Source organism: Gigantopelta aegis, chromosome 9, assembly GCF_016097555.1.
Source record: "Gigantopelta aegis isolate Gae_Host chromosome 9, Gae_host_genome, whole genome shotgun sequence".
Taxonomy (NCBI): Eukaryota; Metazoa; Mollusca; class Gastropoda; order Neomphalida; family Peltospiridae; genus Gigantopelta; species Gigantopelta aegis.
In genome coordinates, this window is record NC_054707.1 from 7,725,489 (window position 1) to 7,752,152 (window position 26,664).

Consider the following 26,664-nt stretch of genomic DNA (forward strand, 5'->3'; position numbering starts at 1 on the left):
CCAAAACATTAGCACAACATAGCATGCACAACAGAAGCTGAACATGACATAGCACACACAACATAAGCTGAACATGACATAGCACACACAACAGGACATGAACATGACATAGCTCACACAACAGAACTTGGCACATCAATGACAAGATCTGAACATAATACGAGAAAATAATCACCATAGAAAATGAACGTGACATAGCACTTGTGACAGTTTATTTGTTTGTTATTTTTGTTTAATGATACCACTAGAGCACATTGATTAATTAATCATCAGCTATTGGGTGTTAAACATTTGGTAATTATGACTATAGTCATCAGAGGAAATCCGCTACATTTTTTCTAATGCAGCAATGGATCTTTTATATGCACTTTCCCACAGACAGGACAGCACATACCATGGCCCTTATTCAGTCACTTGTGACAGAACCTGAACATGACATAGCACTCACAACAGAACCTGAACATAATAGAGAACTCACAAGAAAACCTGAACATGACGTGGCACATACAACAGAACCTGAACGTGACATAGTACACACAACAGGACCTGAAGAAGAACATGACAGAACACACATACAACATACCATAATCATGACGTAGCATACACAAGAGAACTTGAACATGACATATTACTCACAAAAGACCCAGAAAATAATTTAGCACACACAACAGAAACCGGAGGATTGATCACTTAACATTCAGTAAAACACAGAGAAAACACTGCACATAACATAGTCTGGAGATATCACTGAACACACATCATATATAACCTGGAGAGATCTCTGAACACCATAGAAGCTGAAGAGATCACTGAACACAGTAGAACCTGGAGAGATCACTGAACACACAACAGAACCTGGAAAGATCACTGAACACACAACAGAACCTGGAGATACCACTGGACACACAACAGAACCTGGAGAGATCACTGAACATACAATAGAACTTGGAGAGATCACCGGACACACAACAGAACCTGGAGAGATCACTGAACACACAATAGAACTTGGAGAGATCACCAGACACACAGCGGTACCTGGAGAGATCACTGAACACAATATAACCTGGAGAGACCACTGGACACATAACAGAACCCGGAGAGATCACCAAATACACAACAAAACCAGGAGTGAGCACTGAACACACAACAGAACCCAGAGAGTACCCCCAACGCACAGCAGAAGCTGTAGGGGTTACTGTTCACTCAGTATAACCTGGCGAGATCACTGAACACAACAGAACCTGGAAAGATCACTGAACACACAACAGAACTTGGAGAGATCACTGGAGAGAATGTGCAATATAACCTGGCGAGATAACTGGACACACAGCAGAACCTAGAGAGACACCAAATACACAACAAAACTAGGAGTGTGCACTGAACACACAACAGAACCCGGAGAGTACACCCAACGCACAGCAGAAGCTGTAGGGGTTACTGTTCACTCAATATAACCTAGAGAGAATCCTGCATACTCAACAGGTGGATATGGTATAGTGTTCACTACTTCTGGATTTGATATTCAGTACACACCCTCATTGGAAATGTAAACCCTATATCCTTTGAATGAGCTTCACTTGAACCAGGTGTATCTTAAACCAATAAACTGCTAAACATAAGTTTCTTCATTAAGGATACCAGCTTCAGTTTCCTTAACTATTCTGGTTTGTCTGTTGCACTAGCTGATAAACCAGGTATTCTTGAAGCTAGTGAAGTACATCCTGAGGCAGTAGAACCAGGAACTATCTGCAAAAGGACTCCCATGGCTCAAAGAACACGGAAAGAACACTGCACACAACACAAGGATCGAATACTTGCCTAGAAAAAGAGGTTTTGTATGGACAAGTCGTCTGATTCTGATGCACCATCATCACTATCACCACAGTGTTTCTGCCAGGATTTTTTTTTTGGGTATGGCTCTATGGAATTGAATGCAACCAGTCAACAGGGTTATGGGGGGGTCCTCCCTCAGAAAGAAAATGGGTTATGTTTAGGGTTAGGATTAGGAAAATCATACAGTAATGATAAGAGTAATTAATTTTGTCAAAAAGTTAACTTAAAAGTTAATGTAAAAATTTAGTTTAAGTGGTGATTTTATTAATATGTACTTCTACTTGTATTCCTTTTTGAATATTCTAAATATTTTCTATTTACAAGCTTTCTCCTTTTTAAAAATAAATATGTGATTTGCAAAACTGAAATGTTTTAGAAGTGATGGTTCTTTCAGAATAAATATTCAAATTTACTTGATATACTGTTGGTTGTAAGTGACGCATTTAATTCAGTCATGAATAATTGTCGTAACTACAACTATTTAAGCAAATAAAAAAAAAAACTAAAACACCTAATATGCTATAAATACTGCAAATATACAAAGAAATTGTAAATATGTTCAGCTTTTATTGTCATTAAAACAAATTCGAAATCTTAACTACTGATCAAGAAAAACTGTTTTCCTTCATTATCTCGGCTTTTTAAAAATGAATTTTGATGCACTTACGTCCTTCTGGCTCTCACGCGATAAGTGGATCCATTCAACTAATTGGGTTTTTTCTTATTCCAACCAGTGCACCACAACTGGCCAAAGGCCGTGGTATGTGTTTTTCTGTCTGTGGGAAAGTGCATATAAAAGATCCCTTGCTGCATTGGGGAAAAATGTAACTGGTTTCCTCTCATGACTACGAGTCAGAATGACCAAATGTTTGACATCCAATTGCCGATGATTAAGTAATCAACGTGCTCCAGTGGTGGGGTTAAACAAAACAAACTTTAACTTTGACTTGTTGCTTATAGGTATATCGTCATGGTGACCGGTCTCCTATTCAGATCTACCCATTGGACAAGCATCAGTTAAACAACACTCCAGAATGGTCTGATGGTCTGGGCTGGCTTTCTAAGGTCTGTATCAGAACTGTATTGATGACTTACTGTTAGTATCAGAACTATTGATGACTTACTGTTAGTATCAGAACTGTATTGATGACTTACTGTTAGTATCAGAGCTGTATTGATGACTTAATAGTATCAGAACTGTATGGAAAACATTGACAGATCCAGAGGATGGTCACTGGTGTCCCATGATCTCCCAATTGAAGCTCCCTTTTTAATGACCCATCACTCAAAATATACAATACTAAATTTAAAATGTATTTGTGAGCTTCTTTATTTCAGAATTTTCCGAGGAGCATGCCCTTGAACCCTACTACAGACCTCGTTCCCTTTGGGAGCTCAGCAATATGCCTTCAAAAATTCTGTTTTCTGACCCTCATCCCCTTCAAATCTGTATTTATTTTAGTAATATAAAGGAATTGGCAATGCCCCAGTTTGGTTATGGAGTTAAAAGATATTGCATGCAGGTTCTGAATGTATCAGGATTCTGTGATTCCATGAAGCCGAGATTTTGGTTAGGAAGTGTGGGATTACGAGATGGAATCCCAACATATCTACATTGCGTAATTTTTATGATTCTAGTGAGATCCTAAAAGAAATTCCCAAATTCAATGCCTGACATGTATGCAAATCTGAACAAAACAAAAGTTAAAGAATCAACTCAATGTATGTAGACTGACATCCAAAACAAACTTTACAAGGCTTAAAATTGTATTATAGAAAACCAACAAATGTGTGTGGTGGAATATGAAAGTATCATGAAGTTCAACATCTAAACATCACAATGCACTTCATGATACATGCAAAGATTTTGTAAGGTGGTTTCTAAATAAGTTCTTTTTAATTAACAACAGTATTTATCAAATTACTAAAAAAAACACATTATGTATGTAAAGTGTTATTTGGACGTCAGAATGCATATCATAACTGTCATTTTGTTTATGTCATGAATGTGTTAAAATGGATATGGGAAGCATCACATTGCAGAGTTCTCAGGTTACATGAGTTGAATTAATTAGTATATGTTCTTCTTGTTAAGATAGAGCTCACTACCATATGTTGTGTAAATATTTTCAACATCTCTGTATGCATAGCCTTACATGTAATTCGGTATTCATCAATATTAATAGCCAGGAGGACAAGTGTAGGTGGTTGAATAAAATATTTGGGGGGGGGGGGGGGGGGGGGAGACAAATTGATGTATAATTTATATAATTCTTAGACAGTGGGTTGTTGAGCCATTTGATAGGTCAACCACATGTATTATTTATCATGTAACCCTCAGATTAATGTATAATTTATATAATTCTCAGACAGTTGGTTGTTGAGCCATTTGATAGGTCAACCAAATGTATTATTTATCATGTAACCCTCAGATTAATGTATAATTTATATAATTCTCAGACAGTTGGTTGTTGAGCCATTTGATAGGTCAACCACATGTATTATTTATCATGTAACCCGCAGATTAATGTATAATTTATATAATACTGAGACTATGGGTTGTTCAGCCATTTCATAGGTCAACAACATGTATAATGTAATCCGTTAATATATACGGTAATTTATATAATTCTCAGATAATAGGTTTTGAGCCTTTGATAGGTTAACTACGGTACATGTAATACCGGTATGTAACCTTGTTACATGTATATGTAATCTGTAATTGGGGGGGGGGGGGGGGGGGGGGTAATTAACTATAAGTGTTTGTGGTTTTTTAAAGATTAACTGGATTTTTTTTTACAAAGCTTAACCATATAATTTGTGTTTTTAAAGTATTGATTATAATAATTGTATTTTTAAATTTTCAAATTAACTGTAACTGTGTTTTTTAAAATTACAGTTGGGAATGCAACAACAGTATGCTACAGGTGTTTTCTTGAGACGACGGTATGACGGGTTTCTGAGCAAGAAGTACATCAACAAAGAGGTTTGTCAAGTGACCACATGGTTAAAGGCATACTGTCACAGGCCACTGACCTGTTTCATGCCCTAACAAAGTATTACTTAAAATATATATATTTGATTTGTCCCTAAACATACTTTATTCAACCATCTATGTAACCACCATACTCCACTTATTAATGATATTTTGTAAAATGAATTATGGCAATGGTCCATAATTCAAAAACTAACATTGCTGAGAGGGTTGACATGGATTTTACTCCATCATGATATAGTTAAAGTGATGCAATAGTTAGATTTGGTCTGTAAAAATTAGTGTAATTTTTATATATTATTCATTAAAAGAGAAATAAGGTCCTTAAATCTGTGACAGTATGCCTTTAAAGCGGGCGGGATATAACCCACTTGGTTGATGTGCGGTCAGTCTAGGATCGATCCACGTCGGTGGACCCATTGGGCTATTTCTCCTTCGAGCCTGTGCACCACGACTGGTATATCAAAGGCTGTATTATGTGAGATGATGCATATAGAAGATCCCTTGCTACTAAGAGTAAGAATGTAGCAGGTTTTCTGTCTAAGACTATATGTCCAAATTACCAAATGTTTGACATCCAATAACCAGTGATTAATGAACCAATGTGCTCTAGTGGTATTGTTAAACAAAACTAACTTTAACTTTACATAGTTACATTGGTGTTAACTGTAACAGAACAATTATATGTATTAGTTGTCGTCGTAATCAGACATGTCAGTTAACTGTGACAATAGAGTTGGTGGTGTATTAATTACTGTATCTGTGACAATAGAGTTGGTGGTGTATTAATTACTGTATCTGTGACAATAGAGTCAGTGGTGTATTAATTACTGTAACTGTGACAATAGAGTCGGTGTATTAATTACTGTATCTGTGACAATAGAGTTGGTGGTGTATTAATTACTGTATCTGTGACAATAGAGTCGGTGGTGTATTAATTACTGCATCTGTGACAATAGAGTTGGTGGTGTATTAATTACTGCATCTGTGACAATAGAGTTGGTGGTGTATTAATTACTGTAACTGTGATGATAGAGTCGGTGGTGTATTAATTACTGTATCTGTGACGATAGAGTCGGTGGTGTATTAATTACTGTATCTGTGACAATAGAGTCGGTGGTGTATTAATTACTGTATCTGTGACAATAGAGTTGGTGGTGTATTAATTACTGTATCTGTGACAATAGAGTCAGTGGTGTATTAATTACTGTATCTGTGACAATAGAGTCAGTGGTGTATTAATTACTGTAACTGTGACAATAGAGTCGGTGTATTAATTACTGTAACTGTGACAATAGAGTCGGTGTATTAATTACTGTATCTGTGACAATAGAGTCGGTGGAGTATTAATTACTGTATATGTGACAATAGAGTCGGTGGTGTATTAATTACTGTATCTGTGACAATAGAGTCAGTGGTGTATTAATTACTGTATCTGTGACAATAGAGTCGGTGGAGTATTAATTACTGTATCTGTGACAATAGAGTCAGTGGTGTATTAATTACTGTATCTGTGACAATAGAGTCAGTTGTGTATTAATTACTGTATCTGTGACAATAGAGTCAGTGGTGTATTAATTACTGTAACTGTGACAATAGAGTCGGTGTATTAATTACTGTATCTGTGACAATAGAGTCGGTGGTGTATTAATTACTGTATCTGTGACAATAGAGTCAGTGGTGTATTAATTACTGTATCTGTGACGATAGAGTCAGTGGTGTATTAATTACTGTATCGGTGACAATAGAGTTGGTGGTGTATTAATTACTGTATCTGTGACAATAGAGTCGGTAGTGTATTAATTACTGTATATGTGACAATAGAGTTGGTGGTGTATTAATTACTGTAACTGTGACAAAAGAGTCGGTGTATTAATTACTGTATCTGGGTCAATAGAGTCGGTGGTGTATTAATTACTGTATCTGTGACAATAGAGTCGGTGGTGTATTAATTACTGTATCTGTGACAATAGAGTCAGTGGTGTATTAATTACTGTATCTGTGACAATAGAGTCAGTGGTGTATTAATTACTGTATCTGTGACAATAGAGTCGGTGGTGTATTAATTACTGTATCTGTGACAATAGAGTCGGTGGTGTATTAATTACTGTATCTGTGACGACACCGTGAACCCTGTGTTAATTAGATGCCACCTTGATGATTAGCCAGACATGTTCCCATTGATGATGTGGAACAGGGGCGGGATCTAGCTCAGTTGGTAGAGCGCTCGCCTGACGTGCTTGGGTCGTAGGATCAAATCTCCTCGGCAGACCCATTGGATTTTTTCTCATCCCAATGAACCACACGACGATATATCAAAGGTCATGGTATGTGCTATCCTGTCTATGGATTAGTGCATATAAAAGATCCCTTGCTGCTAATGGAAAATGAAGACCTGGTGCCTTAATTACCAAATGTTTGCTAGTAGCTGATGATTAATAAATGAACGTGCTCTAGTGGTGTCATTAAACAAAACAAACTTTAACGTTGAACTTGTGTTTTTGTGTATGAACAGTTCAGTGTACAAAGTTCGGCCGTTGACCGCTGTCTGATGTCTGCGTACAGCAACCTAGCGGGACTCTACCCGCCAACACCAGGGGAGGTGTGGAACCAGGACATACACTGGCAGCCAATACCAGTTTCCATGGTACCCGATCTACAGGACAGGGTGAGCAATGACTTGCATGTGTTATAAATGAGGCTGGTTGGCCTGTTTCCATGAGCAAAAGTCGCCCAAAAAAACCCTTAGTATTATATCAAGCTTTTCTATAGTCATTTGCTTATATTATGTTCTTATCCATGATATATTAAATAAATCTGCTCTTTCTCAATTAGTTTAATGTGCTGCTAAAACATCTATACAAATATTGTCAGTGAGTAAAATGCCAGGCCAATGTGCACCATTTAGAAATTCGTGAGAAAAAATAGGCAGAGTTACGTCCCCTAACCACTAATCACTTCCGGCGCGTTCCGGTTACAGCTAATATGGCTGATGACCACAGTTGTCTGTGAATTTTCAGCTGAAATTTATGCATGCGAGTCCCTGGCATTATAAATGTCCCCACCTATGCTTTAAAAATAACAAATGATACAGGTAAAAAATAAGTTGATGAAATTGTGTTTTGTTATAACTGACCATGTGTTAAATATAGGAGATGAATCTAGCAAGCTGTCACCCACCATGATTGGTTTGGGCACATGCTTTGAAATTTATTTTGTTTTCCAAAGCTGCAATCTCGCTTCATATTAATTATCATTATTTCATTTAAACATACAAACACATCTGCAGTTTTAATTAATTGTGTGTGACAGTAACACCGTTGTAATAGATAATACAAACATATGTTTATAGTGTGTCCCACGGGGAATGCATTTTTTCATGCTATGGAATAATATTTACTACAAGTTATTTATTTCTGAGCCGCTAAATTACACACAGAAATAGTATATTTTTGTTATTTCCAAAACACTTTTATTTTTATATTTACGTCAAACCAAACTTAAAGTTACATTCTCTGGTTACCATATTATAACATCATGTACAAATATGAAATACAAGCTCAAATGCACTTTTAAAAAACTCGTGTATGTTCGCTATGAACGCAGATCGTCAAAAGTATACACTCGATTCATCACCTGTGCCGCCATAGCTCGGCAAAGCACAAACGACAGCCTGTTGTCCGTTTCAGTTAACATGTGCATTTGCTGATTTCAAATTGTAGGGTTCGTCTCAAAAAATTAAAAGAGAAATCTTGCACTGTACGAAGAATGTTCGGTTGAGGATACGGTACTAGAGTCTTTAGTTAAAACCAGTTTGATCTTGACAACGTATTATCGACAGTTGTACCTTCCTATTTCAGAATTGATATTTTATAAAGTGTTAGTAGAACTTTCAAAGTTTAGTTTGTATACTAGCAACACATTAATTATGTATATATTTTTAAAATAAAATATACTAAAGTAGACAATGAACGTTTTCACTTCTTAATTTTACGTGTTAAAATCGGCAAATTCAAATAAATATTATTTCGTTTGGAAAGGGTAAAGTTAGTGGGGGGTTGTTTAACGACATCAGAGATAAAGCATATAGATTTAGTAATCATCCGACCTCATACAACCGTAAATAAAATGTGTTGAGTGTGTCGTTAAATAAAACATATCCTGTCCTTCTTTCCATCTGCTGTTGGATGTCTAACATTTGGTAATTTTGACATATGCAGGGGGAGGGTATTGGAGGTCGAAACTCTTACTTGCCCAAGCTTAAAAAAAAATGAAATGTATTTTTTGGGGGAGCATGGCCCCATATAAACTTCGCTCAACACAGTCTATAACCCCAACCCCGCTGAAATCCCTGCATACACGCTTTGGAAATCCACTACATTTTTTTTTTTAGCAAGGGATCGTTTATATGTACCATCCCACAGACAGGATATCACATACCATGGTCTTTTTGTATACCCGCCGATGGGGATCGATCCTAGGCTGACTGTGCATTTCCAAAAAAACACCTTTTTAGGTCTAAGTAATGAATAAAAATAACTATAGTCTTGAAATTTTTTATGTAAATCGTACACAGTACCCTCTTCCTCTACCCCTAGAGCGTTACGTAATTAGTAACACCCCCTTACATGTAACGCGTATGCCAACAGCTGGCCACTGTCAAAATTTAAAGGCAAATCCCCCACTCACCGACACCTGGAAAGGCGTTGTACCATACCTCTATGGATATAAATATGTTTTGGAGATATGAATCGACCCCTCAATCAAGACAGTTAAATTTGTTCAAAAATTGCGAAATCTCACGTGATCTCTTGTTGGGGAATTCTATACTTGTGATAAGCCAATGAAAACCGAGATCGGTACGAGCCCGTCAAAAGTGTCCCACTTTCGAAATACTACTTTTGTTTTTTACCTAGATAAGCCAGCGTAGTGAAACTAATGCGGAGCGCGGTGTCATATATGTACCAAACGTAATTGGATTTTCTGTTCTATATGCTTAAATAATACAAATATTCCAGGGAATGTAGTTTTAAATTATTTACAAAAACAAAACAAAAAATGTGTAGGAGAATCAGAACAGTCCCCTTCCCCACATGCTATATTATGTTTGTTTTTGTTTTTTCAATGTATTTCCGGGGACACCTGACCCGACCCCTCCCCTAAAAACACCACTAGTCAGTCTAGACTTCTTCTACACAATTTCCTGCACCCGCACCTGTTTGACTAAATATTGTGTTTATTGCAAATCAATTAGGCCTATATACATTGCATTATAAAGTGTAAATTTTGCAGCTAAATATATAATTTAACCTAAAAACATCTACCTATAGTAACAGTACTTGTTTTGTTTACATCAAAATATGTATGTAAACACATTTATGTTAGTCTTGCGTGCCCATTATTGAAGGTAGGTAGATGCCCAACCTGTTAAAATGAAGACATTATTGTATACATGATTATAAGCATAAGTGGCAGGCAAAACAATATAATATTTTAAAAATAAAAACCCTTCAACAATTTTACCTCCCCCCCCCCCCCCCCAAAGAAAACCCCAGTAACAACAACAAATCTGCCCCCAAATAAACACTAGCCTACAAAACAAGCCCACACATGAGTGCACACGCACGACCAAACATAACCCAGATGAACCCGCATATTTAAAAAAAAAGGTTTTATTTATGTACATATACCAGTAGCGTAGGAAGGTGGCAAGGGGAGGGGCGCACGTACACGTACACACACATATACACACAGATATAGATATATTATATACATGTATATATGTGTATGTGTGTGTGTGTGTGTGTATGTGTGTATATATATATATATATATATATATATATATATATATATATATATATATATATATATATATATATATATATTGCACTTTTGTCCTACGCTATTACTCCGAGTTTCACGCCCTTCGGCGATCTTCAGATAGCTGACACTGGTGAAAAGATTGCAGGTTTTTTTTAATGTACTGTGGTTGCGTGGTTTGAGCTTACTGGTGTGACGGCATTTTGAGATGAGCTCAGTCCTTTTGTTGAGATTATATTTGTCTTTTGTTTGTAGGATGGCGAGCTTTTCCTCAATGCACAGGTTAAAGTATTGAGCACCTTTCAAGCCTTTAATGATAACCACCAGTATTCTATATATATATATGTGTATGTGTATGTGTATATGTATATATATATGTATATATATATATATATATATATATATATATATATATACTAAGGAATGCTTAATGGTGCATAATATTAATAATTGCAGGTAGATAGTCGATCGTAACTATTAAATTACACATGAAATTGTGTCCGTTACACTATGTTCGTTACACCATGTCTGACAATGACACTGGATTCACTGTTCCGATTTGTTTGTGTATTTTCACTAATAACGCATTTATTTGTATCATCAGTATTCGATTAAATTTAGTATACGTCATGATGTACGATTTGTTACCTGTGTTTATTCCACTGAAAAATATGTGCATGTTTGCTTCCGAAACTGTCTTTATTACCATTCAGACAGTAGAAACATTATCGTTAGGCGAGGAAGTGAATTTCTCTATCGTTAGTTTCATTATTAATTAGCCTACTGCATAGGTCATAGTTAATAATGCAGCTAGTGATACAAAAAATCGCAGCTAGTCATTTAATAAAATTAATGTACATTTCCGTTCGTACACAGTGATATATACACAAACACATGAATATTAATTTCAAATATCAAAACTTTATTATAATGCTGTTTTAACGAGTCAGTCATTCTGTAAAAGAAGGAGACTGCACACAATCTGACAAACAATAATAGTAATATAAAACTTTATTAACGTCAAAAAATAAATGAACAAGTCGATGACTACTCCACAATTAAGTAGGAGCAAAGGGCTTTTGTTGCAAGCGACTGGACCGTGAACGCGCTGGAAATAACTTAGTGGCTAATTGGGGCCACTTAGCGCTATGCAAATTAAGGGCAGATAAGTATGTTTCTAATAGAGGCTATAGGCTGATATTATAAATGAAACCCATTGGCTTAAGTCGTTTAGTAGTTGGTATGTTGGACTTACGGCTGGTGTTTTGATATTTTGATGCCCAGTAGCCGATGAATTTTTATAACTTACTCTTCTTTGGCTAGTGGACAATTTTTTTTTACTAGCCAAGCTAAAATTGTTACTCGCCACAGTGTGACACTACTCATTTTGTATCATTTATGAATGTGTTGTAACCATCATAATATTATAGATGACTTACATCATGAATCTGAAATGAGGACCATTTCAGAACTGATCACATGAGGGAGGTGGGAGGGACTGTAATTATAATTCTATGCCTCATATGACTGCTATTTTTTTCCTACATATCCTACCGTTTAACTAAAATATTATTTTGTGGGTGGTGAGTATACAAAAACAAAATCTCTCCCCTCATCTGATTCATGCCAGCAACATGCTTGCTAATTTTTCTACAATAGGTATAGTGCATTGTGTCAGTATCATCGCCATGTTGAAGCCACAGAAACTGAAGTTTCGTTAAATTTTCTAAGTTTTTTGGCTGGCTCTGTTTCGGTTTCAGCTGCAGATTTCTTAGATTGGCCTCAATTCATTTGACTTTTTAAGTACTTGTTTCACCTGTCTCGTCTTCTTGATTAGCATTTGAAGTTTTAGATTTTCGTTTTTCTAAAGAATTGTAATATTTTAAAATTTTGCCACTTTGAACATTTTCGCTGTGCTTGTACATGGTGGGCAGAAACAGCGCATACATCTACACATTAAACATAGCAAGAAAAAAGAAAAGAAAAATTCTAACTGGGGCTGCATTCGATTTGAACGATTTTAGAAACGTGCGTAATGGGTTAGCAGATCAAACGCAACACTTGGGTCTGTTCAATAATTACATAGTGGAAACTTTGGCAGGTTTACTTTTTATCCTGCTCCACATAACATTTTGTAATGGCCCTGTCACACTATAGCGTATGAGATAAACATATGAGTTGCGTGTGAAAATCCATAAAGTAATTTTCATACGCACAAGAAACCCTTGAAAATGCAGAATTGTGCGTATACTTACCGTATTTAACCTATGCGTAGCGAATGTCAGGAAATGTTAGCCTATGGCCAGCATACTCTGCATATGGCTAGCGTATAAACCATACGTCGGAGTACACACAAAATTTGTAAACATGCTTAAAAATAATTTTCTACCTCGCCGTATGCCAGCATATGCCACCGTGCTTCAAATGTATACAACCTATGCCTAACATACCCCTAGCGTATGTCGGCGTATAACAGCGTATGAGTGATATTTTTCATACGCTGACATACGCTAGTATGATACGCTACAGTGTGACAGGGCCATAACGTTAAGACTACTATTCCTTCTAAAATTATGTAACACTTTGTCACCCCGTCCACTTTTCACTGCCACAGTTATGCAATTTAACCAACATTATTCGGTTTGCTTTTTTTTTTCTTTTGAATTTATTATTTTAAATAAATAATTGATTAAAAATTCATCTAATAAAAAATATGGCCATGTATGGTTGCCGGTATTTAGTTTATGCTTTAAAAAAATCACTTTGTGTTAAAGACGTCGGTAAGTAAGTCTTGACCAGCAACCCCTCTCCTCCCCCATAACGTTTGTGTCACGGGGATCCTATAATACCCGTAACTGAATAAAACACGATTATCCATATATCTATTAGATCTCTCTGAATCGGGCAGTCTAATACCCGAGTGGCCCGGCTCTAGGAGTAATCAGAGTTAAGATCTTAAATAAATATATATATATATATATATACAGCACGTTTAGTTCACTAGAAAACACAACAAAACACAATACACTTTGGAATCTGTATTAACTCTACCGCTGACAAATGTACTTGCCGCAGTAGTTAATTAACAACAACAATATAATAACAACCCAGAGCTAATCACTTAATTAGTTAATCACTAGGTGTCTAGTTTACACAATATTCTAATCACTTCACCGTGATACAACACACACACACGTGATAATTGAGAAACGCTGTCAGGGGAACTTAATTAATAAAGGAATTACAACTCTATTCCTCTAGGATGACTGGCTAAGCTTTAATATTTTAGAACAGTGAAGCCTAAAATTTACTTCGTCAGATTACCAGAGACACTGTCTAAATAATATTGGTATAATACAGTATTAAAATATTTAAAGTCACATCAATCACATCAAGGTTATACAACAGAGCAGAAAAATATATTTACCAGTCCGGACTGAACTTATATAGTTTGTTCAGTGGACGACGTCCGTTCCCCTGGATACTTCCAATGTTTCTCCCCGATATATCTAAAATCCTATATATTTATTCAAAAATCTGAGAGAACGCGAATAACGCCTGGGGGCACAACGCGGTACCTCACCTATCATGTGATATTTCCACAACTCCCAGAGACGGTATATTTTCTTAGATGGCCAGACTTAGTGTCGCCAGTTCGCTAGAAATACCCCGGTCATAAACCGCGTTACCGGAGTTATTACGTAACTACTGGCCACATGGCCTCCACACCTGCTCTAAGTGCATATTGGGACACAGCTCTACCACCATCGAGCGGGGGTATTACGTAACCAAGCTGCACACGGCCCTCTAAAACAATTAACATCGCCACAGGCGAAAAGATAAGAGCATGTTCCGTCACACACACCCACCTCAAAAAGGATATTTCCTCTACTCTAGGATTAGGGAAATATACTACATTTAAACAAAACAAAATGTGCGTTAACCGACGCATCCGGGCATTTATAACACATAGTAATAAGGTGACTACCAGTAATCACACTGAGTCTCTGAGTCCCTGGTATACAATAGTATATATATAAACAAAAACAGAAACTGAGAACGTCAACACATTATCACAACGTTCAACTTCGGGACAGGGCATCAGCGATTACATTGGATGTGCCCTTGATGTGTTCAATGGTAATTGGGAATTCCTGCAGAAGAAGACTCCATCTCAAAACTCTCTGGTTGGTGGCTTTCATTCTGTGAATGAAAGTAAGCGGATTATGGTCCGTAAAGACAACCACTTGATGCAATGCCGATTTCACGTAGATCTGAAAATGCTTCAGAGCTTGTACCAAAGCCAAAGCTTCCCTCTCTATAGTGGAATAGTTCACCTGGTGTTTGTCAAACTTTTTGGAGAAGAAACTTACAGGATGGTCCAGTCCATTTTCGTCTTCTTGGAACAGCACAGCTCCAGCTCCCACGTCACTGGCATCCACAGCCAGCTTGAAAGGCATTCGGTAGTCTGGTGCTGCCATCAACATGTAATCTATCTCCTTTTTCAGTGCTACGTTTTCCAGGGTTTATCCGATAGGCATGCTGTCGGATCGGTGTAGCGTTGGGTTCCAAGCGCACATCCTGGATTAAGGTATTGGTAACCGTTGGAAAGTCCTGACAAATGGAAACATTGTCTTGTATCAACGTAGTCAACTTTGCTTGCTGGAGGCTGTCAAGGTGCTGTAGATAAGAACTCAAGTCTGCTAGAATCTGGCTGTTGGTTAATTTGACCTCTGCCATCTTGACGTCATCACAGGAAATTGAGTGACTCTCAATTTGGACAGGTAACACTGGAACTATCGGCAGTCTGTCAAAATAACCTTTTAGCAAATTGATGTAACAATACCTACTTTTCCTAACCCTATCAGGAGTGTTTATCACATACCCTGTCTCATTAACCCGTTTGTGCACAACATAGGGACCGAAATACCTGTTCTGTAATGAACCCCGTTTAATGGGAAGGTACAGCAGCACTTTATCCCCTGGTTTAAATTCCCGACTCCTAGCCTTCCTATCAAACACTGATTTTATTTTGCTATGAGCATAGCTCAGAATCTTCCTAGCTAGTTCGGTCACCTGCCACAACCTATCTCTAACTCTCCCTACATAAATCAGCAGGTTTTCGGCATTATCCTTGTCTAACCAACTATCTTTTACCTCACTATCAGGCACAACCTTCTCCACACTCTTATTCATTAATACTCCCTTGTCCATATAATAACCTGACATCTGATCCTCCATCTCACCCTCAGTTAACAATGTAGTGCGAGCTGCCAACAAATTTGGATCAGCCTCCTGCTCTAGGATTAACTCTTGTCTATTACAAGGTAAGTCCCCTCTACCAAACACAACTGGTCCATTTACCCTCTGCGGGAGGTCAACAGGTTCCACCACATTTAGTTCCTCAGTTGACTTATCTACCATTTTACTGATAACCTCATCCACTCCAATTTCATGGCTCACACACGTATCAGACAAATCACAATTTTCCTCTGGGTCTCGTGCTACCCTTCTGGCCATAGCCCTAGTCATTACACACGCAGGATATCTAATCTCATCAACCTCACACTCTTCTATGGGTAAAGGGCTGTCTTCAATTAACAATTTGTCACCTTGCGGCTGGCAATACTGACTAGTCAAATCGTTACCCAACAAAACTCCTTGTTTTCAAAAGGCAAGTCCTTCACAACACCCCATAACAACTGGCCCCGTCACAAACTTCGAACACAAGAAAACGTTATGTAACCGGACAACCATATTTTCCCCAGTAACCGAGGTTACGGCCAAACTACGTCCTGTATCTGAATTCTCTATACCAGCTAAACAATCTGACGTTATAAGAGACTGGCTACACCCTGTATCTCGATAGATTGATATTGCCTTAGGACTCAACTCTTGTTTTACATCACAAACCATACCAGTGGACACATACGGGTTTACTTTCTCTGCCATAGGACTAACCATTAACTCTCTCGCTAACGGATCTGACCTCACTAAACCGACCACTTGCTCATTATCGCGTTTCCTTTTAAAACAGTCCCCAACAAGATGGTTATCCTTTTTACAGTAACTGCAATGTGGACGAAATGTTTGTGCATTGGCTGATAATGCAGGTTTATCCTTACTTTGCCCACCAGGTGCATTCCTTGCCTGACTAGCTGACCAACTAGATGACTCTCCCCGATAGTTACTTTCCCGGGAAAAACCTCGCTGAAATTTCTTCTTATCACCCTGTTGTATAGAGCTACCCTGTACTGCCTGAGATTTGTGTATTAACACGTAATCATCTGCCGCTATGCCTGCCTCCTCTCTTTTTTTGATAGCACGATCCTCTAAATGAATACGTAAGCTAACTGGTAAACCATTTTTAATGTCCTGTAAGATCAACAATTCCCGTAACTCGGTATATGGCCCTACCTGATGAGAAACCACCCATTTATCAAACATCCCTGCTTTCTTAGCCACAAACTCACTATAAGACTGACCCTGCATTTTTCTCAACTCGCTATACTGTAAACGATAATCCTCAGGTCGTAACTCATAAGCCCTCAACACTGCAGACTTAACTAGGTCGTACTGACTTGCTCGCTCATCACTCATTGAATTATAATCTATGCTAGCCTTCCCCTTAAACTTAGACATGGCTAACAATGTCCACTTAGACTGCGGCCAATTTAGCTGCTTAGCGGCCCGTTCAAAAAGTTGGAAGAACATATCTACCTCCTGGTCATCAAATACAGGCACTGATCTATAAGCCTCCGACATGTTAAACCCATCACCTGCCTCTCATCTAACTTCTTCAGTATTCAACTTCAACTCATGTTCCACTTTTAATTTTGCTAACTGGAATTCTCTATCCCGATCTCTCTCTCTCTCTCTCTCTCTCTCTCTCTCTCTCTCTCTCTCTCTCTCTCTCTCTCTCTTTCTCTCTCTCTCTCTCTCTCTCTCTCTCTCTCTCTCTCTCTCTCTCTCTCTCTCTCTCTCTCTCTCTCTCTCTCTCTCTCTCTCTCTCTCTCTCTCTCTCTCTCTCTCTCTCTCTCTCTCTCTTATCTTCTCTTTCTCTCTCTCTCTCTCTCTATCTAATGCACGTTCTTCTCTTTCGTACTCAAGCTTTTTAAAAGCTAACTGTTGTTCCACACTTAACTCATTTATCTCTATCTCTGGAACAATCTCACTGTCTTCCATAACAGGCCTATCACCAAAAACTTCCTGGATAATAATTGTCTTTATGTCACCTAATGTTTTAGCTGATGTTAAATCAATTTCTCGCTCACTCGCGATTTCAACTAATTCGGCCTTACACGCTCGCTTAATCTCCACTACACTGAGCGTAGGCCTATCCAGCAAATTCTTATCCATGTTTAGGTATGACGCACTTATTATTAATTTTTTTTAGTGAACAACGTTGCTACTTCTAGTTAATTTGTAAAAATAATTTATAAAGCCCCCATTTACAAACAATACTTTTTAAATATGCATGTCCCGTTTCAGATCCCGGATGAGCCCCCAATTTTTGTTCCTGTCACGGGGATCCTATAATACCCGTAACTGAATAAAACACATTTATCCAAATATCTCTCCTAACTGTATATCTATTAGATCTCTCTGAATCGGGCAGTCTAATACCCGAGTGGCCCGGCTCTAGGAGTAATCAGAGTTATGATCTTAAATAAATATATATATATATAGCACGTTTAGTTCACTAGAAAACACAACAAAACACAATACACTTTGGAATCTGTATTAACTCTAACACTGACAAATGTACTTGCCACAGTAGTTTACACAATATTCTAATCACTTCACCGTGATGCAACACACACACATGTGATAATTGAGAAACGCTGCCAGGGGAACTTAATTAATAAAGGAATTACAACTCTATTCCTAAATGGTTAATTTTTAATTAACCCTTAACTACTCATTTAGTAACCTTGTAATACAGAATTAATACTGGTACATATCCCAATAAAGACAATAACCTACAGTTTACCTAGGTCCTCTAGGATGACTGGCTAAGCTTTAATATTTTAGAACAGTGAAGCCTACAATTTACTTCGTCAGATTACCAGAGACATTGTCTAAATAATATTGGTATAATAGTGGTCGTAAACCGCACTACCGGAGTTATTATGTAACTACTGGCCACATGGCCTCCACACCTGGTCTAAGTGCATATTGGGACGCAGCTCTACCACCGTCGCGCGGGGGTATTACGTAACCAAGCTGCACACAGCCCTCTAAAACAATTAACATCGCCACAGGCGAAAATATAAGAGCATGTTCCGTCACAGTTTGTAACGCATCGCATGGTGCATCAAAGAGCGTTACGTAACTGTTGAAATGCTTATTTTGTAATGCATTGTTTAATAATCAGTCTCCATTTTGCACGTTTGGTTACAATGTGTATAGTATGAACAGTGAGTGAGCAACCTTTACTTGATTTTGTACTCGTGTTCTTCAATCGAATGCAACCACCAATAATGTACCATAGTGAATCGGTTATGCATAGTACAATACAGTATTCGGAACTTCTTTATTACATACATCCAGAAATCGATATCAATTGAGATATTCCAAATGGTTGTCTGCATTAAAATAACACACCAATCGAAGTACCTGGATTGTTTTCGCATGTATCTGGATTGTTTTCGCCAAATCACTCAAATCAACGATGAGTTCCGAACGGTACCGACAATTAATACGGAATTCACAGTGATCAATCGGACAACTTCGTAAATAACAAAATGTGCCGACTGCACAATGATGTCAACAAATTTCATTTGTTTTCGCTGTTAGGACTCTGAACGCACATGGCAAATAATTTAATACTTAGACGTTTTGGAGTCAGTCGCCAGATGGCGACGATAATAAATTCAATCAGTCGCCATGCCAACATTTTGGTCGCATTGGCGACCAAAATGGTCTCAACGTAGAACACTGTGCTGGGGTGTTGTTAAACATTAAGGCTGTTCGGTACTGGGTTCGCATTCTGGTACCAGCTCCAACCAAGAGTGAGTTTTAACAGCTCATCGGGAAGGTATAAGACCACAAAACCAACCTCTCTAGTTCTCACTATCAACCCACTGTCCTTTATAGACAGCCCAGATACATGCAGACCTTAAAAAAAATGAGGGGCGTGACATAGCCCAGTGGTAAAGTGCTCGCTCGATGCACGGTCAGTCTGGGATCGATCCCCATCAGTGGGCCCATTGGGCTATTTCTCATTCCAGCCAGTGCACCATGACCGGTATATCAAAGGCCGTGGTATGTACTACGCTGTCTGTGGGATGGTGCATATAAAAGATCCCTTACTGCTATTTGAAAAGAGTAGCCCATGAAGAGGCGACAGCGGGTTTCCTCTATCAATATCGTGTGGTCCTTAACCATATCTCTGATGCCATATAACCATAAATAAAATGTGTTGAGTGTGTCGTTAAATAAAACATTTCTTTCTTTCTTTAAAAAACATGAGGGAAGTGATTAATTTCTCCTCCACATTAGATTATGGGGAGCCATTTTAAATATTTTTATATTGAGCATTGATAATGATATTTTTAAATTAATCCTTTTTTTTCCTTTTTTTTTTTTTTTTCCTTTTTCATGCTAAGGGGAGGTAAAATTACTCTTCTTGAACTAGTTTCAGTGGAGTGATGGGGAACGTCAATGCTAAGGGGAGGTAAAATTACTCTTCTTGAACTAGTTTCAGTGGAGTGATGGGGAACGTGAATGCTAAGGGGAGGTAAAATTACTCTTCTTGAACTAGTTTCAGTGGAGTGATGGGGAACGTGAATGCTAAGGGGAGGTAAAATTACTCTTCTTGAACTAGTTTCAGTGGAGTGATGGGGAACGTGAATGATAAGGGGAGCTAAAATTACTCTTCTTGAACTAGTTTCAGTGGAGTGATGGGGAACGTCAATGATAAGGGGAGCTAAAATTACTCTTCTTGAACTAGTTTCAGTGGAGTGATGGGGAACGTCAATGATAAGGGGAGCTAAAATTACTCTTCTTGAACTAGTTTCAGTGGAGTGATGGGGAACGTCAATGATAAGGGGAGCTAAAATTACTCTTCTTGAACTAGTTTCAGTGGAGTGATGGGGAACGTCAATGATAAGGGGAGCTAAAATTACTCTTCTTGAACTAGTTTCAGTGGAGTGATGGGGAACGTCAATGATAAGGGGAGCTAAAATTACTCTTCTTGAACTAGTTTCAGTGGAGTGATGGGGAACGTGAATGCTAAGGGGAGGTAAAATTACTCTTCTTGAACTAGTTTCAGTGGAGTGATGGGGAACGTCAGTGATAAGGGGAGCTAAAATTACTCTTCTTGAACTAGTTTCAGTGGAGTGATGGGGAACGTCAATGATAAGGGGAGCTAAAATTACTCTTCTTGAACTATTTTCAGTGGAGTGATGGGGAACGTGAATGATAAGGGGAGGTAAAATTACTCTTCTTGAACTAGTGTCAGTGGAGTGATGGGGAACGTCAATGATAAGGGGAAGTAAAATTACTCTTCTGGAACTAGTTTCAGTGGAGTGATGGGGAACGTCAATGATAAGGGGAAGTAAAATTACTCTTCTGGAACTAGTTTCAGTGGAGTGATGGGGAACGTGAATGCTAAGGGGAGCTAAAATTACTCTTCTTGAACTAGTTTCAGTGGAGTGATGGGGAACGTGAATGATAAGGGGAGGTAAAATTACTCTTCTTGAACTAGTTTCAGTGGAGTGATGGGGAACGTGAATGATAAGGGGAGCTAGCTGGATATGAGCCAGAAACTCAAATTGAACTGAATTAAACAAGATGTCATCTGTAAAAATGGAACCAACCACCCAAAAGACTATCAGAAAAATACTTTGTTAAATACCTGGCATTGGACACCATGTTCCTATCATATTACACCACCATAGTTTTCTAGTACTTGTACAATTAACAAATCCAGCGAATAGTCTGAGGTATTTCTAATGCACTAACCCATACACATACAGTACATACCACAGACATATCAAAAGATTCTCACAGTTTGCTTTTATGAGAATCCACATTAATTCTTATGCAACTAACCAAATTTTAATCTCTGGGAAGAGCCAATGCTTAATCTTCTCAGTTGTGAAGGTTTGTAACCCCCCACCCACCCCACCCCCACCCCCACCCCCACCCCACCCTCTTTCCAATAGCATGTTTTTTATGCTTATTTTAACCCTTTAATGCCCATGACAAAACTAGCATGAATTCAGAACAAAATATTGGTTTGTGAATAAACATAGCATCATTTAAAAACACGGTTGAGGATATTTGAAATAAATATTTACTTTTTATGTGTTTTTAAATGTACTCATATGAGTACATAGGGCTGTACTCGTATGAGTACAAAAGTAATTATTACATCAGATTTTAAAAATATTTGTTGCAATCAGAAAAAAAGCCTATTAAATTCATTTAACACACCATTAGAACAATGTAAGAGTTCCAGAAGTGCAGAGAAAAGACTACAAAATAAACATGTTGCCGTAGGTGCCTATTGTACTCAAACGAGTACACATTTAAATGCTTGGCTCTGTTCAAATATAAGTTTAATCATTCAAGTAAATTGTACTCATTTTGAGGATATTAGACATATATGGAAATTCTCAGTACTTTAATATTTAATTTTTGCAAATAGTGTTTGTGCTTATAAAGTATGCACTCATTTGAGTACATTGGGCTTTAAAGGGTTAAGCGATGTAATTACTTGTAGCTGTTATTGTGATTTTCTTTCAGAAACTGAGTCTTGATAGCAATTGTGCCCTGTATAACAAGTTGATTGACGAGATGACACACTCAGAGGTTGTCAAGAAAGAGGAGGCCAAAAACAAGGTAGGCTCAGTCTGTTGTGATTATTAGTCCCTGGGGCGGGACGTAGCCCAGTGGTACAGCGCTCGCTCGATTCGCGGTTGGTGTGAGATCGATCCCCATCTGTGGGCCCATTTGGGCTATTTCTCATTCCAGCCAGTGCACCACGACTGGTGTATCAAAGGCTGTGGTATGTACTACCCTGTCTGTGGGATAGTGCATATAAAAGATTCCTTGCTGCTAATCGAAAAGAGTAGCCCATGAAATGGCGACAGCGGGTTTCCTCCCTCAATATCTGTGTGGTCCTTAAACATATGTCTGACGCCATATAACTGTAAATAAAATGTGTTGAGTATGTCGTTAAATAAAACATTTCTTAAACCGGAGGAGATTATAGGTTTCATCTGCACCCTTCTGTCTGTCTGTCGGTCCATTTGTCCCACTTATAGTTTTCTGGTTGTTTTTATTGCACTTTATTTTAATTCAAATTCAGAATTGTCTTTGTTGTCCACATGTCCCAACATAACCGAGTTAATAATAATCATACGAAATACATGTGTAATAACAATTGTAATGACGTAATTTTCCTCAGTCCTAGCTCAGACTGTACATGTGAAATAAGACGTCATTTCGTCGTCTCGTAGTTGTGATTGAAACATTTTATTGTTATTTACACACACAAAAATTACAATAATGATATGAATAATAAAGAAATTATTATACTCGTTTGTGTGTGTGTCATACTGATTTTACAAAACTCGATGTCAGGATTTATGTATTACCCTCGCTCTCGTTCAGGTAATACAAAAATCCTGACACTCGTTTCGTAAAATCAGTATGATATACAAATGGTGTGATAATGTCTATTTATTACTATAGTAAGATTAAATGTGTATGTAATAAACAGACAGAATCAGTTTCTAATCTAAAAGTTCTGACTTTCAGGCTTTCTACAAGTTTGTTTCTAAGCAAACTGGGGTTCCACACGAGAATATTTCAGTGGTGTGGAGTGTTGCGGACGTACTCTTCTGTGAGGTATGATATACAGACCTGTCAACCCTCCCGGATTCCGCGGGAGTCTCCCGGTATTTGATCAAATCTCCTTTCCCCTGTGCGGGAGACAGTTTCTCCTGTTAAATGACATTTTTGTAAGCATAAAAAAAAAATCGATCCTCTTTTGTCAAAATAACAGAAGGGAAGTAACTCTGCCTTTTTTTCTCATTCGGAAAATGTCGACTACTTTCGGTTTCCGAGAATGTAACAGGCCGAATTGTCCCGACTGTTTAACCTTTGCCGAAGTGAGAATTGTGGGATAGCCTATTTATATTGTTAAAAAAGCACATGGAGTTTATAAAATGATGTGTTATTATAATGTTTGTTGTCATCGTAATGGCTACGAAGCGTGTTGCCGCTAATTAAACAGGCTGTGTATTGACATTCAGTGTTGCCATATAAAAAAAAAAAACTATCCAATTTAGTTCCAATAGCCGATGATAAGATTAAAAATCAATGTGCTCTAGTGGCGTCGTTAAATAAAACAAACTTTACTTTTAATAACACCTCTGAATTGTAAAATGTCTTCCCACTGGATTACATAATGCAACTATGACAAATCTGAGTTGACAGCGATACACACGATGCATGTTAAAATCACATGTCACAGCAAGACAACGAAAAGACCAATTAGCTGTATAAACATACTTGTGTCAGTGAATTTTGTATGTTTGTGCGGTAAAATGTTGGTTATAAGGGTACACTTCAAGAAATTATTTTTGTACAATTAAAAAATGTTGTTTGACATTGACATAAAGTTACTCACGGAAATGGGTATAATTCCGGTATATTTCACGCGATGTCCGTAAAGAGGTTTTACTTATGATTAATGAAAATACAATGTTTATTGCATCATTATAATGATTTTAAATCAGTACCATGCCACCGTTCCTCATTATAGTAAAAACTGAATATTAATTTATAAGATTTATATAAATTTGTCTTTGGTATTAGGTACACTAACCACAAATGATAATGTAACGCAACCTGTAAGGCTGTAAGTGTAATACCGTAAATGTACTAATTAAATTTTTTATTTCTTGTTCATGTTCTTAACATTTTTGGATAAAATATTTTTTTTTGTTTAAATATGTATTAAATCATAATAATATTTAAACTTAAAAAAAATTAAAAATAACAATAATTTTTTTTTTTTTTTTTTTTTAATGCCAAGATCTAAAGTTAAGAAGTATATATGACATTATAAAGTATTCATATAACTTATTGTAATAATGTTTTTTTTAAATCTTGCGATTTTGGGTTAAATTGTGTGAATTTAAAAAATATCCTGCTTTTTGACCAAATCTCCTGCTTTTTCAACACACACCTCCTGCTTTCTCTTGACTAAAGGTTGACAGGTCTGATGATATATATAATATAATACACGATGCCTTTTTAAACTTATCTTATTGTTCTGATCACTCCTTTTCTGTGAGGTATGATATATGACATAATACACGATGCCTTTTTAAACTTATCTTATTGTTCTGATCACTCCTCTTCTGTGAGGTATGATATATGACATAATACACGATGCCTTTTTAAACTTATCTTATTGTTCTGATCACTCCTCTTTTGATGTCCACTGCTGACCACCATCTTTGTAATTAGTCAATGCAGCATTTCATAAGGATCTTTTCGAGCTCATGTCCAATCAGCTACTGTACACACATCGTGCTGAGTATTGCATTTAGAATAGATATATCAATTGTGGTTTCTTTCTCTTAGCGGACTCAGTGATAAAGGGAATCATTTAGAATAGATATATCAATTGTGGTTTCTTTCTTTTGGCGGACTCGGTGATAAAGGGAATCATTTAGAATAGATATATCAATTGTGGTTTCTTTCTTTTGGCGGACTCGGTGATAAAGGGAATCATTTAGAATAGATATATCAATTGTGGTTTCTTTCTCTTGGCGGACTCGGTGATAAAGGGAATCATTTAGAATAGATATATCAATTGTGGTTTCTTTCTCTTGGCGGACTCGGTGATAAAGGGAATCATTTAGAATAGATATATCAATTGTGGTTTCTTTCTCTTGGCAGACTCGGTGATAAAGAGAATCATTTAGAATAGATATATCAATTGTGGTTTCTTTCTTTTGACGGACTCGGTGATAAAGGGAAGTTTGAGGTGCAGTGTGTTGTAGGATCAATCACCCTCTAAGGACTCGGATTCCCCCTTCCCATCCCCCACCCTCGGTTCTTCACAATTTATATATCAAAGGCTGATATGACTGAAATGTCTATGTGGAAAATGCATTATAATGGATACCACATACATATATGTATGGTTGTGTGTGGTATGTGTATGTATGATGTGTGTGTGGTGTGTGTATAGTGTGTGTGTATGTATGTGTGTGTGGTGTGCGTGTGTCTGTTTGTATGTATGATGTTTGTGTGTGTCTATTTTTATGATTTGTCAGTCATATTCAGTTGATTCTGCAATGTCGAGGAACATTTTGTTTTCAGAATCTTGAATAGTAACATTTCTAGTCAACTGAAAATTGATTAGTAACTAACGTGTAATGTTTTAAAATTGTGTAGCGATCTCTGACGCTTGCGTAATGACAAAATGTTCCCTGAATGTGTTAATATAGTACGCACTGATATTGTTATTAAAGTTTGAGTTAAACTCTAGTAATAGTCAAAAGTGACCACGTGAATATTGATGTTTTCATTTCAGAAAGCACAAGGTTTGGATTGGAATAGCTGGGTGAATGATACGGTTTACGCAAAGATTCGAGAGATCAACAGATTTGATATTCAGTTGCTCTATTACACTAAAGAAATGGCTCGACTTAAAGGAGGTTTGTTGTCAGCTGTTGATATGAGTGACTTACAATCTGTTAACTGAAGACACATGTCACTTCAGTAGGCCTACATGTACGTTGACATCCAATATCCAATGATAAATAAATCAATGTGCTCTAGTGGAGTCGTTAAACAAAGCAAACTTTAACAATCAGTAGGCCTACTGAACACTTAGGATGTGTCAAATTCATGGAACACACCTAATACACACTGCACTACAATTCTTCACACACCTAATACACACTGCACTACGATTCTTCACACACCTAATACACACTGCACTACATTCTTCACACACTTACACTTCACACACTAATACACAC

At 37.4% G+C, this 26,664-nt stretch overlaps 1 protein-coding gene across 1 annotated transcript in view; it reads left to right on the top strand.

Annotated features, from left to right (window-relative positions):
- The window catches only part of LOC121382322 (testicular acid phosphatase homolog), a 57,710-nt gene that overhangs the window by 16,154 nt on the left and 14,892 nt on the right, over nt 1-26,664 (top strand). Inside the window, exons 2-7 of the mRNA XM_041511902.1 lie at nt 2,794-2,898; nt 4,733-4,819; nt 7,344-7,496; nt 22,403-22,498; nt 23,420-23,509; nt 26,214-26,337. Coding sequence (XP_041367836.1) covers nt 2,794-2,898; nt 4,733-4,819; nt 7,344-7,496; nt 22,403-22,498; nt 23,420-23,509; nt 26,214-26,337 — 655 coding nt within the window. The remainder of the gene's footprint in view (nt 1-2,793; nt 2,899-4,732; nt 4,820-7,343; nt 7,497-22,402; nt 22,499-23,419; nt 23,510-26,213; nt 26,338-26,664) is intronic.